Source organism: Pseudophryne corroboree, chromosome 4, assembly GCF_028390025.1.
Source record: "Pseudophryne corroboree isolate aPseCor3 chromosome 4, aPseCor3.hap2, whole genome shotgun sequence".
Taxonomy (NCBI): Eukaryota; Metazoa; Chordata; class Amphibia; order Anura; family Myobatrachidae; genus Pseudophryne; species Pseudophryne corroboree.
Window position 1 is genome coordinate 717,984,634 of NC_086447.1, and position 17,760 is coordinate 718,002,393.

Genomic DNA, 17,760 nt, shown 5'->3' on the forward strand with positions numbered 1-17,760 from the left:
CGATACGCTGTTCAGCAACTGCTCTCTTGATCTCGCTTTTATGAGGAGATCGTCCAAGTACGTGATAATAGTGACACCTTGCTTCCGCAGAAGCACCATCATTTCCGCCATTACCTTGGTGAATATTCTCAAGGCCGTGGAGAGACCAACCGGCCACGTCAGAAATTGGTAATGACAATTCTGTACCGCAATTCTGAGGTACGCCTGATTAGGTGGATAAATGGGGACACGAAGGTATGCATCCCTTTTGCCCCGAGACACCATAAAATCTCCCCCTTTTTTAGGCTTGCAATGACCGCTCTTAGCGATTTCATCTTGCACTTGAACCTTTCCAGGTATATGTTCAGGGATTTTAAATTCAATATGGGTCTGACCGAACCTTCCGGTTTCGGGACTACAACCTGGTGGAGTAATAACCCCCTCCTTGTCGAAGGAAGGGAACCTTGACCACCACCTGTTGAAAAATAAGATTTTACTCACCGGTAAATCTATTTCTCGTAGTCCGTAGTGGATGCTGGGGACTCCGTAAGGACCATGGGGAATAGACGGCTCCGGACTGGGCACACTAAAAGAAAGATTTGGTACTACCTGGTGTGCACTGGCTCCTCCCTCTATGCCCCTCCTCCAGACCTCAGTTAGGATACTGTGCCCGGAAGAGCTGACACAATAAGGAAGGATTTTGAATCCCGGGTAAGACTCATACCAGCCACACCAATCACAACGTATAACTCGTGATATTTAACCCAGTTAACAGTATGAAATACAACTGAGCCTCTCAACAGATGGCTCAACAATAACCCTTTAGTTAGGCAATAACTATAGAAGTATTGCAGACAATCCGCACTTGGGATGGGCGCCCAGCATCCACTACTGACTACGAGAAATAGATTTACCGGTGAGTAAAATCTTATTTTCTCTGACGTCCTAGTGGATGCTGGGGACTCCGTAAGGACCATGGGGATTATACCAAAGCACCCAAACGGGCGGGAGAGTGCAGATGACTCTGCAGCACCGAATGAGAGAACTCAAGGTCCTCCTCAGCCAGGGTATCAAATTTGTAGAATTTAGCAAACGTGTTTGCCCCTGACCAAGTAGCAGCTCGGCAAAGTTGTAAAGCCGAGACCCCTCGGGCAGCCGCCCAAGATGAGCCCACCTTCCTCGTGGAATGGGCTTTCACTGATTTAGGATGCGGCAATCCAGCCGCAGAATGCGCCAGCTGAATTGTGCTACAAATCCAGCGAGCAATAGTCTGCTTAGAAGCAGGAGCACCTATTTTGTTGGGTGCATACAGGCTAAAAAGCGAGTCAGTTTTCCTGACTCCAGCCGTCCTGGAAACATAAATTTTCAAGGCCCTGACTACGTCCAGTAACTTGGAATCCTCCAAGTCCTTAGTAGCCGCAGGCACTACAATAGGTTGGTTCAAGTGAAAAGCTGATACCACCTTAGGGAGAAACTGGGGACGAGTCCTCAATTCTGCCCTATCCATATGGAAAATCAGATAAGGGCTTTTACATGACAAAGCCGCCAATTCTGACACACGCCTGGCCGAAGCCAAGGCCAATAACATGACCACTTTCCACGTGAGATATTTGAGATCCACGGTTTTAAGTGGTTCAAACCAATGTGATTTTAGGAAACTCAACACCACATTGAGATCCCAAGGTGCCACAGGAGGCACAAAAGGGGGCTGAATATGAAGCACTCCCTTTACAAAAGTCTGAACTTCAGACAGTGAAGCCAGTTCTTTCTGGAAGAAAATCGACAGAGCCGAAATCTGGACCTTAATGGAACCCAATTTTAGGCCCATAGTCACTCCTGACTGTAGGAAGTGCAGAAAACGACCCAGCTGAAATTCCTCTGTAGGGGCCTTCCTGGCCTCACACCACGCAACATATTTTCGCCAAATGCGGTGATAATGGTTTGCGGTTACTTCTTTCCTGGCTTTTATCAGCGTAGGAATGACTTCCTCCGGAATGCCCTTTTCCTTTAGGATCCGGAATTCAACCGCCATGCCGTCAAACGCAGCAGCGGGAAGTCTTGGAACAGACAGGGCCCCTGCTGTAGCAGATCCTGTCTGAGCGGTAGAGGCCATGGGTCCTCTGATATCATTTCTTGAAGCTCTGGGTACCAAGCTCTTCTTGGCCAATCCGGAACCACGAGTATCGTTCTTACTCCTCGCCTTCTTATTATTCTCAGTACCTTTGGTATGAGAGGCAGAGAAGGGAACACATAAACCGACTGGTACACCCACGGTGTCACTAGAGCGTCCACAGCTATCGCCTGAGGGTCCCTTGACCTGGCGCAATATCTCTTTAGCTTTTTGTTGAGGCGGGACGCCATCATGTCCACCTGTGGCCTTTCCCAACGGTTTACCAACAGTTGAAGACTTCTGGATGAAGTCCCCACTCTCCCGGGTGTAGGTCGTGTCTGCTGAGGAAGTCTGCTTCCCAGTTATCCACTCCCGGAATGAACACTGCTGACAGTGCTAAGACGTGATTTTCCGCCCATCGGAGAATCCTTGTGGCTTCTGCCACGCCATCCTGCTTCTTGTGCCGCCCTGTCGGTTTACATGGGCGACTGCCGTGATGTTGTCTGATTGGATCAGTACCGGCTGGTTTTGAAGCAGGGGTCTTGCCTGACTTAGGGCATTGTAAATGGCCCTCAGTTTCAGAATATTTATGTGTAGGGACGACTCCTGACTTGACCAAAGTCCTTGGAAATTTCTTCCCTGTGTGACTGCCCCCCAGCCTCGAAGGCTGGCATCCGTGGTCACCAGGACCCAGTCCTGTATGCCGAATCTGCGGCCCTCTAGAAGATGAGCACTCTGCAGCCACCACAGCAGAGACACCCTGGTCCTTGGAGACAGGGTTATCAGCCGATGCATCTGAAGATGCTATCCCGTCCAAGAGGTCCCACTGAAAAGTTCTTGCATGGAACCTGCCGAATGGAATTGCTTCGTAGGAAGCTACCAATTTTCCCAGGACTCGCGTGCAGTGATGCACCGACACCTGTTTTGGTTTCAGGAGGCCTCTGACTAGAGATGACAGCTCCTTGGCTTTCTCCTGCGGGAGAAACACTTTTTTCTGTTCTGTGTCCAGAACCATCCCCAGGAACAGTAGATGCGTCGTAGGAACCAGCTGCGACTTTGGAATATTCAGAATCCAGCCGTGCTGTTGTAGCACTTCCCGAGATAGTGCTACTCTGACAAACAACTGCTCCCTTGACCTCGCCTTTATAAGGAGATCGTCCAAGTACTGGATAATTCTTTCGGCCATTACCTTGGTAAATACCCTCGGTGCCGGGGACAGACCAACGGCAACGTATGGAATTGGTAATGGCAATCCTGTACCACAATTTTGAGGTACTCCTGGTGAGGAGGGTAAATAGGGACATGCAGGTAAGCATCCTTGATGTCCAGTGATACCCTGAAATTCTCCAGGCTTGCAATAATCGCCCTGAGCGATTCCATTTTGAACTTGAACCTTCGTATATAAGTGTTCAAGGATTTCAATTTTAGAATGGGTCTCACCGAACCGTCTGGTTTCGGTACCACAACATTTTTGGAATAGTAACCCCGGCCTTGTTGAAGGAGGGGTACCTTGATTTCACCTGCTGGAAGTACAGCTTGTGAATTGCCGCCAGTACTAACTCCCTATATCCGAGGGCAGCAGGCAAGGCTGATGTGAGGTAACGGCGAGGGGGAGTCGCCTCGAACTCCAGCTTGTATCCCTGTGATACTACTTGCAGAACCCAGTGATTCACCTGTGGGCAAGCCCACTGGTCCCTGAAGTTCCCGAGACGCGCCCCCACCGCACCTGTCTGTGGAGCCCCAGCGTCATGCTGTGGACTCAGAGGAAGCGGGGGAAGATTTTTGATCCTGGGAACTGGCTGTCTGTGCAGCTTTTTCCTTCTCCCCTTGTGCAGAAAAGAAGCGCCTTTGGCCCCCTTGCTTTTCTGAAGCCGAAAGGACTGTACCCGATAATACAGTGCTTCCTTAGGGTGTGAGGAAACCTGAGGTAGAAATTTTTCTTCCCAGCTGTTGCTGTGGGTACGAGGTCCCAGAGACCATCCCCAAACAATTCCTCACCCTTATAAGGCAGAATCTCCATGTGCCTTTTAAAGTCAGCATCACCTGTCCACTGCCGGGTCTCTAATACCCTCCTGGCAGAATGGACCTTGCATTAATTCTGGACGCCAGCCGGCAAATATCCCTCTGTGCATCCCTCATATATAAGACTACGTCTTTAATATGCTTTATGTTAGCACCATATTCTCCCTGTCAAGGGTATTAATATTATCTGACAGGGTATCAGACCCTGCTGCAGCAGCACTATTCATGCTGAGGTAATTGCAGGTCTCAGTATAATACCTGAGTGTGTATATACAGACTTCAGGATAGCCTCCTGCTTTTTATCAGCAGGCTCCTTCAAAGTGGCCGTATCCTAAGACGGCAGTGCCACCTTTTATGACAAACGTGTGAGCGCCTTATCCACCCTAGGGGATATCTCCCAACGTGACCTATCCTCTGGCGGGAAAGGGTACGCCAGCAGTAATTTTTTTTTTTTTTTTTTATCGGGGGAACCCACGCTTCTTCACACACTTCATTCACTCATCTGATGGGGGAACAAAACACCGGCTGCTTTTTCTCCCCAAACATAAAACCCCTTTTATGTGGTACTTGGGTTAATGTCAGAAATGTGTAACACAATTTTTATTGCCGAGATCATGCAATGGATGTTCCTAGTGGATTGTGTATATGTCTCAACCTCGTCGACACTGGAGTCAGACTCCGTGTCGACATCTGTGTCTGCCATCTGAGGTAACGGGCTTTTTGATGGCCTTTGAGACGCCTGGGCAGGCGCGGGCTGAGAAGCCGGCTGTCCCACAGCTGTTATGTCATCCAGCCTTTTATGTAAGGAGTTGACACTGTCGGTTAATACCTTCCACCTATCCATCCACTCTGGTGTCGGCCCCACAGGTGGCGACATCACATTTATCGGCATCTGCTCCGCCTCCACATAAGTCTCCTCATCAAACATGTCGACACAGCCGTACCGACACACCGCACACACACAGGGAATGCTCTGACTGAGGACAGGACCCCACACAGCCCTTTGGGGAGACAGCGAGAGAGTATGCCAGCACACACCAGAACGCTATATAATGTAGGGATTAACACTATCACTGAGTGAATTTTCCCCAATAGCTGCTTGTATAAACAATATTGCGCCTAAATTTAGTGCCCCCCCTCTCTTTTTAACCCTTTGAGCCTGAAAACTACAGGGGAGAGCCTGGGGAGCTGTCTTCCAGCTGCACTGTGAAGAGAAAATGGCGCCCAGTGTGCTGAGGGAGATAGCTCCGCCCCTTTTTCACAGACTTTTCTCCCGCTTTTTTATGGATTCTGGCAGGGGTAATTATCACATATATAGCCTCTGGGGCTATATATTGTGATTATTTTGCCAGCCAAGGTGTTTTTATTGCTGCTCAGGGCGCCCCCCCTCCAGCGCCCTGCACCCTCAGTGACCGGAGTGTGAAGTGTGTATGAGGAGCAATGGCGCACAGCTGCAGTGCTGTGCGCTACCTTGGTGAAGACTGAAGTCTTCAGCCGCCGATTTTCCGGACCATCTTCATGCTTCTGGCTCTGTAAGGGGGACGGCGGCGCGGCTCCGGGAACGAACACCAAGGACGGGTCCTGCGGTCGATCCCTCTGGAGCTAATGGTGTCCAGTAGCCTAAGAAGCCCAAGCTAGCTGCAAGCAGGTAGGTTCGCTTCTTCTCCCCTTAGTCCCTCATTGCAGTGAGCCTGTTGCCAGCAGGTCTCACTGTAAAATAAAAAACCTAGCATATACTTTCTTTCTAGGAGCTCAGGAGAGCCCCTAGTGTGCATTCAGCTCGGCCGGGCACAGAAATCCAACTGAGGTCTGGAGGAGGGGCATAGAGGGAGGAGCCAGTGCACACCAGGTAGTACCAAATCTTTCTTTTAGTGTGCCCAGTCTCCTGCGGAGCCGTCTATTCCCCATGGTCCTTACGGAGTCCCCAGCATCCACTAGGACGTCAGAGAAATACAACTTGTGAATTGCAGTTAACCCTGTTACCCTCTCGCAGGGGGAAGCCGGCAGGGCCATCAGTGAGGAGGCATCTTCTCCAAATCCAGCTCGTATCCCGGAGACACATCATCTATTGCCCAGGGATCTAATAGGGAGTGAACCCACTTGTGGCTGAACTTACGAAAGCGTGCCCCCACCGGGCCTAGCTCCGCTTGTGGAGCTCCAGCGACATGCGGTGGATTTTTTTTTTGCGCAGAGTTCGGGGAGGACTTCCCTGGGAACTAGCTGTTCCATTGCTTATTCTACAGGACACGTCAAGCAGAAATCGACATAGCTTTGACTCATGGACCCAGTATACTCATGTCTCTTTGGGCATGTTTTATATATATATATATATATATATATATATATATATATACCTATCTCTTAAGACAGCATCTTCAATATATATATATATATATATATATCTCTCTCTCTCTCTATATATATATATATATATATATATATATATATATATATATATATATATATATCTATATGCCTACTAGGGTCTCAATCTCTGCCGATAAGGTATCTGTCCACGCTGCCACCGCGCTATAAACCCATGCCGACACAATCGCCGGTCTGAGTAGCGTACTAGAATGTGCACGCTATCTGCAGGATACCTGAGAATAGCTAGAGCTACCTTCTGTGCAAACGTGACACCCTAGGAGAAGATTCCCATCACATCCTGGCCCTAGTGGGGAAAGGATACTGCCTGAGAATTTTTTTGTGGGAAGCTGCAGTCTCTTGTCTGGAGATTCCCGCTCTTTTTCCTCATGAGAGGAGGGAAATTTACCTCAGCTTTCTTCCCCTTAACATGTGCACCCTTGTGTCAGGGACAAATGAGTCATCAGTGATATGCAAATCATCTTTTATTACAACAATCATATATTGAATACCTTTCAGCCATTTTGGCTGTAACTTTGCATTATCGTAGTCGACACTGGAGTCAAACTCCGTGTCGATATCAGTGTTTATTATTTTGGATAGTGAGCATTGTGAGACTCTGAAGGTCTCTGTGACATAGGGACAGACATGGGTAGATTTCCTGTCTGTTCTCTAATCTTTTGTGCAATAAACTCACCTCAGCACTTACACATATCCAAACAGGTGTCGGCGTTGTCGACGGAGACACCCTCTCACACACATATTTGCCCTATCTCCTCCTTAGGGGAGCCTTTTACCTCAGACATGTCGACACACACACGTACCGACACACCACACACACAGGGGATGCTCTATTTGAAGACAGTTCCCCCACAAGGCCCTTTGGAGAGACAGAGAGAGAGTATGCCAGCACACACCCCAGCGCTATATGACCCAGGAATCACACAGTAACTTAGTGTTAACCCAGTAGCTGCTGTATATATTGTTTTTGCACCAAATTTATATGCCCCCCTCTCTTTTTATCCTCATCTATTGCAGGGGAGAGCCTGGGGAGCTTCTCTCAGCGGATCTGTGGAGAGAAAATGGCGCTGGTGAGTGCTGAGGAAGAAGGCCCCGCCCCCTCAGCGGCGGACTTCTGTCCCGTTTCTGTGTAAAAATAATGGCGGGGGCTCGTACATATATACAGTGCCTGACTGTATATACGTATAATTTTGCCAAAAGGTATCTTAATTGCTGCCCAGGGCGCCCCCCCCTGCGCCCTACAGTGACCGGAGTGTGCGGTGTGCTGTGGGAGCAATGGCGCACAGCTGCAGTGCTGTGCGCTACCTTAAGTGAAGACAGGAGTCTTCTGCCGCCGATTTCGATGTCTTCTTGCTTCTGATGCTTCTGAACTTCTGGCTCTGCGAGGGGGACGGCGGCGCGGCTCCGGGAACGGACGATCAAGGTTAGGTACCTGTGTTTGATCCCTCTGGAGCTAATGGTGTCCAGTAGCCTAAGAAGCGCAACTTAGCTGCAGTGAGTAGGTTTGCTTCTCTCCCCTCAGTCCCACGTAGCAGAGAGTCTGTTGCCAGCAGAAGCTCTCTGAAAATAAAAAACCTGACAAAATACTTTCTTTTCTAGCAAGCTCAGGAGAGCCCACTAGGAGCACCCAGCTCTGGCCGGGCACAGATTCTAACTGAGGTCTGGAGGAGGGGCATAGAGGGAGGAGCCAGTGCACACCAGATAGTACTAATTCTTTCTTAAAGTGCCCTGTCTGCTGCGGAGCCCGTCTATTCCCCATGGTCCTTACGGAGTCCCCAGCACCCACTAGGACGTTAGAGAAATATATATATATATATATATATATATATATATATATATTTATTTTATACTTACATATACACACAATTTTAGTGATTTTTTTTTATTTTTTATAATATCATTGCAGGCTGTCACAGTGAGGGTGCCAGGATCCAGACAGCACTTACCACAGCCTGTCTGTGAGGACAGCGGTGAAGCTGCACAGACCGAGTCTGTGTACTGTAGTAAGCTGGGCACACCTGCTTGGTTCGGAGGCGGAGCAGTTCCTTGGCTGAGGCAGCGTTGGTGGATGTAGTGCGGCTGCAGCGTCAGTCCTATGACTTTGCGACGCCAGCACAATCAGGACAGGACCAAGTGGTAGGGGGAGGCAGGGGTAGTTGCGCGGCTGTTCATAACATTAGCTTAGGCAATTGGCGGGCTGGCGGAGCGGGTACATAAAAAATATTAGTAGGCGCTGCTGCAGCTGTGTCCCTGATCTTCGGGGCCCCTCTGACCCAAGGGGCCCGGGACGTTTGTCCTCTTTGACCCCCCCCCCCCCCCCCCCCCTTGTGGCCGGGCCTGTACACAGCTAAACCCCACCTAGTTTGTGCGCAACAATTAATGGGTGCCCGGAACAACTGAACGGCTCCATTGGAATACAATTAATTATAGTGGCCCCCAAAAGAAATTAATTCCACCATGAGTTTTATAAGCAGGCAACCGAAGCAACTACAACACTGTTTTTGTTTATAGATCCTTCTTAAGTTATAGCAATAATCTCAAACACTAAAATTATTAGTTTCTGTTACAACAGCTACTGTAGTAGCTTGTGAAGAACATCCAATAACTTGTTTAGACTATAAACATCCTTTGTTTAACACTTAAGACCTTCATGTTGGCACAATTTGCCTAACATGGCACATAGAATTTCCCAAAAGTCTGCTCTCTTGAGCTGGAGTGGCTAATATGCATATTATGCCTAGCAACATAGCTGTTATAGTTTCTTTGCTGCACAACAAGCATATAGTCACAGTATGATGTTAACTTACCCGGATATCAGCCTCTACCTGTAAACAGTAAGGCTGATTCTGGTACTGCTGTATCTCCCCAGTTATCTCGGCCACTTTCCGCCTCTTACTAAAATTCACCAGTTCTTTCCCATGTCTCTTCAAAAAATCAGGGTTGCCTTCTTCTGTTTTTAAAATATTAGTCAAATAAATTCCTAAAGTAGAAAGAGAAAAAGAAAGTCATACACATCTATGAAAATAAAAATATTAGATTTTTGTACTTAGGCTAAATCCTTTTCTCTTAGTCCATAGGGTACTGGTAGCTCTGCCGGGCCCTGGAACTGGAGGCGTGGCCAGTGTGTGTGGGGGAGGGGCAAAATATTAAAATGATAACTTATGTGCGCCCACAAAGCCACACACAGGCTGCTGGTGTCAGATCTGGTGGGTGACAGAGGTGGCGGTGTGTGTGTGTGTACTCGCTCCCCCTCCAACATCCCACAGGGAGAGGACTGACTGCTTCCAAAGCTGACTCTCCTCAGCTCAGCGTGTGCCATAAGCTGGGGAGAGAGGCTGCTGCTCCAGCAGGCATTGACAAAGAGATAACCACCCCATATCACAATATTCTGATTTAGATGGAACATAGAAACCACTTTGACCGACAGGAATATTTCTTTTTACGAACTGCTCTGTCTTTACAAGAGATGAGGAAAAGAACACCAGTTCTGTAGAGAAAGCAGAAAGGCAGTCTTACAGGTAAGAAATTCCCACTCTACTTAAAGTATTGGTTCAAAAGCACCAAGAGGAGATCCCAAGGAGTTACTGGGGTATGTATAGAGCACATGTTCTCAAACCCGGTCCTCAGGACCCCACACAGTGCATGTTTTGCAGGTCTCCTCACAGAATCATTTGCTCCACCTGTGGACCTTTTAAAATGTGTCAGTGAATAATGAATACACCTGTGCACTTGCTGGGTTACCTGCAAAACATGCACTGTGTGGGGTCCTGAGGACAGAGTTTGAAACCACTGGTATATAGGTTGCAAACGCATAGTTCCCAGTAAGGAGGTTTGCACTTCAGGTAAAAGAGAGCTTTCTCTGAAAGAAAACAAAGAGCAACACCCAAACTTTCTGAGAACAAAGATTTAACACTCACCCCAAACCGACCTGCGGAAAAAGCAGTGACCTGTTCAAGTGTTAAGAAGTAGGCAGCCCATAAGATGACCTATATCTTTCAAACCTTGCAATAATTACTGGCCAAAACTTGACTTTATGCACATGCATGGCCTGAATGACTGTTGAAAAAAACCTTAAAATGGACCCTGGCTGCAAAAGCTGCAGTGTTAAAGCCAGCGGAGGTAAACACTGATGACGAAAGTGGCCCTGATGAAGTTCTGGAAGCAGGAACCAAGCTGGGCATCAATGAGAATTGCCTGCAGATACCTGATCCTGGAGGCAGAAGTACTCCACCCTGTTGTTTAATCAAGATACCATCATGTTGACATCTGGTTGAGCCCACCAGCTGCTAAAAGACCTCAATTGATTGGACAACTGCCTAGGTGAACAAATTTGTCTGCTGTGGAAGTCTGCTTCAGTTTTCCACCACAAAGGTGACAATCAGTGTAATGGCTAGAATGTTTTGGTGCACCCAATGCATGATTCGGAGGATGTCTTTCAATGCCCATTTGTGATTTACGTAAGCCATGGTCTTGACATTGGGGGTAATTCCAAGTTGATCGCAGCATGATTTTTTTTTAGCAGTTGGGCAAAACCATGTGCACTGCAGGGGAGGCAGCTAAAGGGAAGGACAATTTAAAGGCTTGAGTCTGTCGTAGAATTGAACTGCTAGTCTGGAAGAGAAGCAGACTAATCCCTAAACTCAAAAGCTGGTTCTTCTCTGGACCACAAAAGTTGTCAGTAGTTCAAAACCAAGGAATAGAACACCTGATTCAAACCGTACATTGCCTGTGTCAGGCCCTGAGACAAAGCTGGTTTGCAAGGGGCAGCTGATAGATGCCAAAGGGCAATGCTTGGGGAGCAATTTCATTTCCCATGGCCCTTACAAAAGGGATGGCGGATGGATAATCTGCTTTTTAGGGCATGTGGTGAGCTGTGTGAGCTCCACCAACCGACATGGGAGTATGGCTGCTGGATCTCTACCTCACAAGTCACACACAGGAATGTCACTCCAGACTGAGCACAAAGCAATTTGGAGTAATATATGGAGCAAGCAAAACAGTTTTGCCAGTGTCGCTTCTCCAGTGTTAGCCCTGGACATACTACCCTTTCCTTTACAGAGTAATGAAAGAGGATAAAAGGAGCAGCAAAAGATGCATGCCAAAGACAAAAAAAGCCCTCAAAAACCCCAGCACCCAAATACACTCCATCATTACTTCTCTGTAGATTAGAGGGCAGATGGGAAGGAGAAGCTTTTGCTGCTGTTGGCTACTCCCTACAGTGGCTGTGTCAAAATGTGTTGGCAGCAGTTAAAATAATGGTCCGACTTAGCCATCCTGTGCCATGACAGGCAGCTGAGAACTCTACCCCTATTCCCCCTTCAGGAGACACAGGGATCCCCTATACCTCATTCTGTAAGTAGGTTGCCAGCAGAAGCAGGCACATTCAAAGGCTCGCACAGGCACCCTTACCTGCATCTGAGGAATACCACTGAGCTTGAGCCAAGCCAGTAAAAAATACCACAGCTCCTGCCTCTAGACCATACCAGATTGTATCCAGTGTCCCTTGGATATTAGTCTCTGTACTTTACAGTAAACTTAGATGCTGGTTGTTGTTCTGGTATTGGTAGCATTTAATTAATCTGGCGTGAACTATTATAAAATATAATAATATTGACTGCTGACAAAAATAAATCATTCATAATGCACAATTTCAGAGCTATGGAAATGGCTCACAAAGGAAAAGAGAAAAATGATGTGAAACGATCATGTTTCAGTGATCTGGAAATGCCTCTGATGGATACATGCAGTGGATGGAGGTGCCATTTTGTGTATTGAATTAATATTAATTTCTCTAGCATCCATAAGGGATATTGGGGGAAACTAGTACGATGGGGTATAGACGGGGTCCAAAGGATCCAGTGCACTTTAGATTTCTTCAACTGGGTGTGCTGGCTCCTCCCCTCTATGCCCCCTCCCACAGGCAGTTTAGAAAAAAAGTGCCCTCAGGAGAGGATGCACATCTCTGCAGCTCCAGAGTTTTCTTCAATTTTCTTTTAAACTTTTATTATTTTCGGTATGCTGTCTGGTCAACAGCATACCTGTGCCATGGGAGTTAGGGGGTGGACGGTCACCAGCCTTACGAAGTGTAGAGCCGCTTCCCAGCTGCAGGACCACCGTCCAGAGGGGATGTTGTTCAGCAGGGCACTGCGCCTTGGTTGTCACAGGCGCAGCACGCCGCACACCCCTAACGCTGCCTGAAGGTGACATCAGTGGTGAGTACAAACCGGAGGCCCCACTAGGCGGGTCCCCCGGTTCAAAGTGCGGCTGACCACGGGCATGGCGTACGGGACCCTCCCGGGAGGGTCCCGCTAAGATCACTGTGTAGAACTGGCACAAAAGTACTTGACTAGCACTTGTGTGATGTTTTAAGCTATGTAGGAGACTTTGCCAGTATAAATATTCATTATAGCTTCAACGCCATTAGAGGGGGTGGAGCTAACTCAAGAGCGGGACCTGAGGCGTTTTGGCACATTCCCCTGCTTACTGTAGCCATCTACAGCACACACAGCGCTTCCTGCCGCACAAGACACGCTAGACAACTGGTACAGGGTGTAGCAAAGGGGGAGAGCTGCTTGTGTACACTATCCTGATCCTCTTTAGGACAAAACTTGTTAGTGTTTACTGTGTTTTAGAAAGCTGACAGCCTCACTGGGGCTGTGCAGCTCAGGGTGTGCTGGTGTCCTCTCTCTATCTGTGATCCTCTCACATACAGTAGGGCAGGCGTGCATCATAACTGTCTGTGTGTATGTTATTGTGCTTACTGTGAAATATACACTGCAGCCGGCCTTTCACAAAGACCGGTCATTGCGGGTTGCTGGATGACCCATGCTATTCATTCTTAGGCCACTCAAAGGGGCCTTTTGGGGGATATGCCCTTAGTTACTATGGTAACCCTCCTGTAGCACATTCAGGACACTACCCGTGTCCTCTGTGATTCCCTCAAGGAGATGGGGAACATTAATGCTCGGACGTCTGCCATGGCAGTGTCGGCGCGCAGGGCCTTGTGGTTGCGTCAGCGGATTGCGGACGCAGAATCCAAACGCAGTGTGGAATCCCTCCTCTTTTCTGGGGAATGGCTTTTTGGGGTTGAACTGGATACCTGGATTTCCAAAGTTACGGCTGGGAAATCCACGTTTCTCCCCTCTGGTGCCCCGCCGATGTGACACTCCTATCCGGGGCCGTTGGCCAGTCCTTTCGGTGTTGCACATTTCGATCAAAGGCCAGAGGTGCCTCCAATGTGGCTAAAGGCACCAGAGGTAAGTCCAGAAAGTCTGCAAGTGCCAGTTCTCAGGAACGGTCCACTGGTTCTGCTTCCACTAAGGCCTCAGCATGACGGTGCCCACCCACCCCGAGGGGACCTCGAGGTGGGAGCCCGACTGCATCACTTCAGCAGCGTCTGGGAGACCACCTGCCAGGATGCCTGGGTCAGAGAGCTTGTTTCTCAGGGCTACAAGCTGGAGTTCGACAGTAATTCCCCCCGCCCCCCCACAACGATTTTTCAAATCAAGCTTACCAGCTTTGGAGGATATGCAAGATACGTTGCAACTGGCTATCCGAAAGTTGGTCCAGTCCCACGTCATTGTTCCAGTACCACTACCACAATGCGGTAAGGGATTTTACTCAAACCTGTTTATGGTTCCGAAGCCGGACGGTTCGGTCAGACCAATTTTGAATCTGAAATCCTTGAATTCTTATTTGAAGGTGTTCAAGTTCAAAATGGAATCCCTGCGAGCAGTGATTGCGGGCCTGGAGGAACAGGAATTCATAGTTTCCTTGGATATCAAGGTTGCCTATCTCCATATTCCGATTTCGCCGCCTGATCAGGCGTACCTGCGGTTTGCCCTGCTGGACGATCACTTCCAGTTCCAGGCTCTACCCTTCGGCCTGTCTACAGCCCCGTAGGTATTCACGAAGGTGATGGCGGAGATGATGTTTCAACTCTGGGTCCAAGGGGTCAATGTGGGCCCTTATCTGGATGATCTTCTGATAAAGGCAAGATCCAGGGAGCTTTTGTTGCTCCATATCAACCGCACCATCCATCTTCTGTCAGACCATGGGTGGATCCTCAACTTACAGAAGTCCCACCTGGAGCCAACTCAGAGGCTCCTGTTCCTGGGGATGTTGCTAGATACTGTGGCCCAGAAGGTGTTTCTACCAGAGTACAAGGCGAAAACTCTTCAGGAAATGGTCCGCACAGTGCTCTGACCTACTCGAGTGTCAGTACATCTTTGCATAAGATGTTAGGAAAGATGGTCGCCTCATACGAGGTGATCCTATATGGGAGGTTCCATGCCAGAACGTTTTAGTTGGATCTCCTGAGCAAGTGGTATGGATTGCATCTCCAGATGCACCGGATGATTCGGCTGTCACCTCAGGCCAGGATTTCCCTCCTGTGGTGGCTACAGTCCCCGAATCTCCTGGAAGGCCGGAGTTTCGGGAATCAGGATTGGACCCTCCTCATAACGGATGCCAGTCTACGGGGATGGGGAGCGGTCACCCAGGGGGGGGCAGTTCCAGGGACGGTGGTCAGCCCACAAGGTCCTCCTTCCGATCAACATTCTGGAACTTCGGGCAATCTACAATGCTCTGCTTCAAGCCTCTCCTCTGCTCAAGGATCACGTGATCCAGGTTCAGTCGGACAACGACCACGGCAGTGATGTATATCAATCAACAAGGAAAGACAAAAAGCAGAGGCTGCATGTGAGAGGTGTCAAGGATACTCCACTGGGCGGAAAGAAATGCAAGAGCCATGTCAGCAATCTTCATTCCGGGTATGGACAACTGGGAGGCGGACTTCCTGAGTCGTCACGGTCTCCACTCGGGGGAGTGGAGGCTCCACCATCTGGTGTTACAGCAGATCATCGACCGGTGGGGTTGCCCACAAATAGACATGATGGCATCTCGTCTCAACAAGAAACTTCCCTGGTATTGCTCACGCACCAGGGACCCTCAGGCGAGGGCAGTGGACGCACTGGCGTCACCTTGGCAGTACCGGCTGGTCTACCTGTTTCCTCTGATTCTATTGCTCCCAAGGGTGCTATAGCAAATCAGAATTCAGGGTGCTCAGGCAATTCTGATTGCCCCGGGTTGGCCTCAGAGGGCATGGTACATGGATCTACTGGACACGTCCGTCGAAGACCCTTGGCCTCTACCACTAAGAAGAGATCTTCTTCAACAAGGACCGTTCATCTACCTGGACTTACAGCGACTTCATTTGATGTCATGGAGGTTGAGCGGACCATCCAAGCTCACAAGGGCCTTTCCAAGAAGGTTATTGCTACCATGGTTCAGGTCAGAAAACCTGTGACGTCAAAGCACTATCATGATATCTGGAGGAGATATGTATCTTGGTGCGAGGAACGCAAGTATGCGCCTGCAGAGTTTCACTTGGGACGTTGCCTACGTTTCCTGCAGGCTGGTGTGGATAAGGCCTTATGTCTTGGTTTTATTAAGGTCCAGATTTCAGCCCTCTCCATTTACTTCCAGAAGAAATTGGCAGTGTTGTCAGAAGTTCAGACCTTCTTGCAAGGGGTATTTCACATACATCCACCTTTTGTGCCGCCTACGGCACCCTGGGATTTGGATGTTGTGTTGGCATTTCTACAGTCCTCCTGGTTTGAACCTCTGATGACGGTGGAAGACAAGTACCTCATGTGGAAGACGGTGATGTTACTGGCCCTGGCTTTTGCTCGACATGTCTCAGAATTGGGGTCCTTATCAGGTAAAAGTCCATACTTAGTCTTTTACAAGGACAGAGCGGAGCTCCGGACTAGACAGCAGTTCCTGCCGAAGGTTGTCTCCGCGTTTCATCTGAATCAACCTATTGTGGTTCTGTCCAGTTCTGACGCTTCTGCTCCTCCGGAGGCGTTGGATGCTGTTCGTGCTTTGAAGATCTATGTCAAGCGCACAGGTCGGGTCAGAAAATGATTCCTTGTTCGTGCTCTATGATGCGCAGAAAAAGGGTTGCCTTGCTTCAAAGTAGTCCATTGCTTGTTGGATTAGGCTTACTATCCAACAGGCCTATGTGTCGGCAGCTTTACCTGTTCCTAAGTCCCTGAAGGCCCATTCTACAAGATCGGTGGGCTCTTCCTGGGCGGCTGCCTGTGGAGACTCGACCTTGCAACTATGCCGAGCTGCTACCTGGTCGGGGAAGAACACCTTTTTGAAGTTCTACAAGTTTGATACCCTGGCCAAAGAGGATACCCAGTTTGGGTAGGCGGTGCTGCAGCAGTCTCCGCACGTTCCCGCCCGTTCTGGATGCTTTGGGATGTCCACATCGTACTAGTTTCCCTCAATATCCCTTATGGATGCTACAAAAAATAGGATTTTAATACCTACCGGTAAATACTTTTATCGTAGTCCATAAGGGATATTGCGCGCCCGCCTCAGTGCGCTGACTTTTCTGCAGGTTCTCTGTTGTGTGGTTACCTGTTCAGCTGCTGCTGTTGTTGCTGCCAGCCGTTGCTGGTTGTTTTAGGTTTGCGGTGTGCTGGTGTGTAAATCTCACCACCCTTTGTTATGTTCCTTCTCTCATAAATGTCCTTTCTCCTTCGGGCACGTTTTTACCTATAACTGCCTGTGGGAGGGGGCATAGAGGGGAAGAGCCAGCACACCCAGTTGAAGAAATGTAAAGTGCACTGGCTCCTTTGGACCCCGCCTATACCCCAGCGTACTAGTTCTTCCCAATATCCCTTATGGACTACGAGAAAAGGATTTACCAGTAGGTATTAAAATCTTATTTTAAATAACAGCTAATTACCGACATTAAGCCAATCAGGATTAGGGTGTCTGCAGTAATTAGGGGGATTGTAGGATTCTACAGACAGTTTCATTCTCACTTTTCCATTCCAATACTCCAGCAGCAATAAGTACTTATATATGGGGGGGTCATTCCGAGTTGTTCGCTCGTTGCCGATTTTCGCTATGCTGCGATTTGTTGCAAATTGCGCTTAGTTATTTAACACAAAACTTAGCAGTTTTGCTGTGGCTTCTGCGGCGCTTTTCAGTCGCACTGCTGTTCGGTAAATGATTGACAGGAAATGGGCGTTTCTGGGCGGCAACTCAGCGCTTTCCCGGCATTTGCAATAAAACGCAGGCGTGTCAGGGGAAAACGCGGGAGTGTCTGGAGAAACGGGGGAGTGGCTGGCCGAACACAGGGCGTGTTTGCGACGTCAAACCAGGAACTAAACGGACTGAGCTGATCGCAATCTGTGAGTAGGTCCAGAGCTACTCAGAAACTGCTAAGAATTATTTAGTAGCAGTTT

The 17,760-nt window shown here is 48.8% G+C and overlaps 1 protein-coding gene across 1 annotated transcript in view; it reads right to left on the reverse strand.

The window, feature by feature from the left end:
- SOS1 (SOS Ras/Rac guanine nucleotide exchange factor 1) overlaps nt 1-17,760 on the reverse strand; it is a 487,602-nt gene that overhangs the window by 42,263 nt on the left and 427,579 nt on the right. The window contains exon 18 of the mRNA XM_063918018.1: nt 9,304-9,476. Coding sequence (XP_063774088.1) covers nt 9,304-9,476 — 173 coding nt within the window. The remainder of the gene's footprint in view (nt 1-9,303; nt 9,477-17,760) is intronic.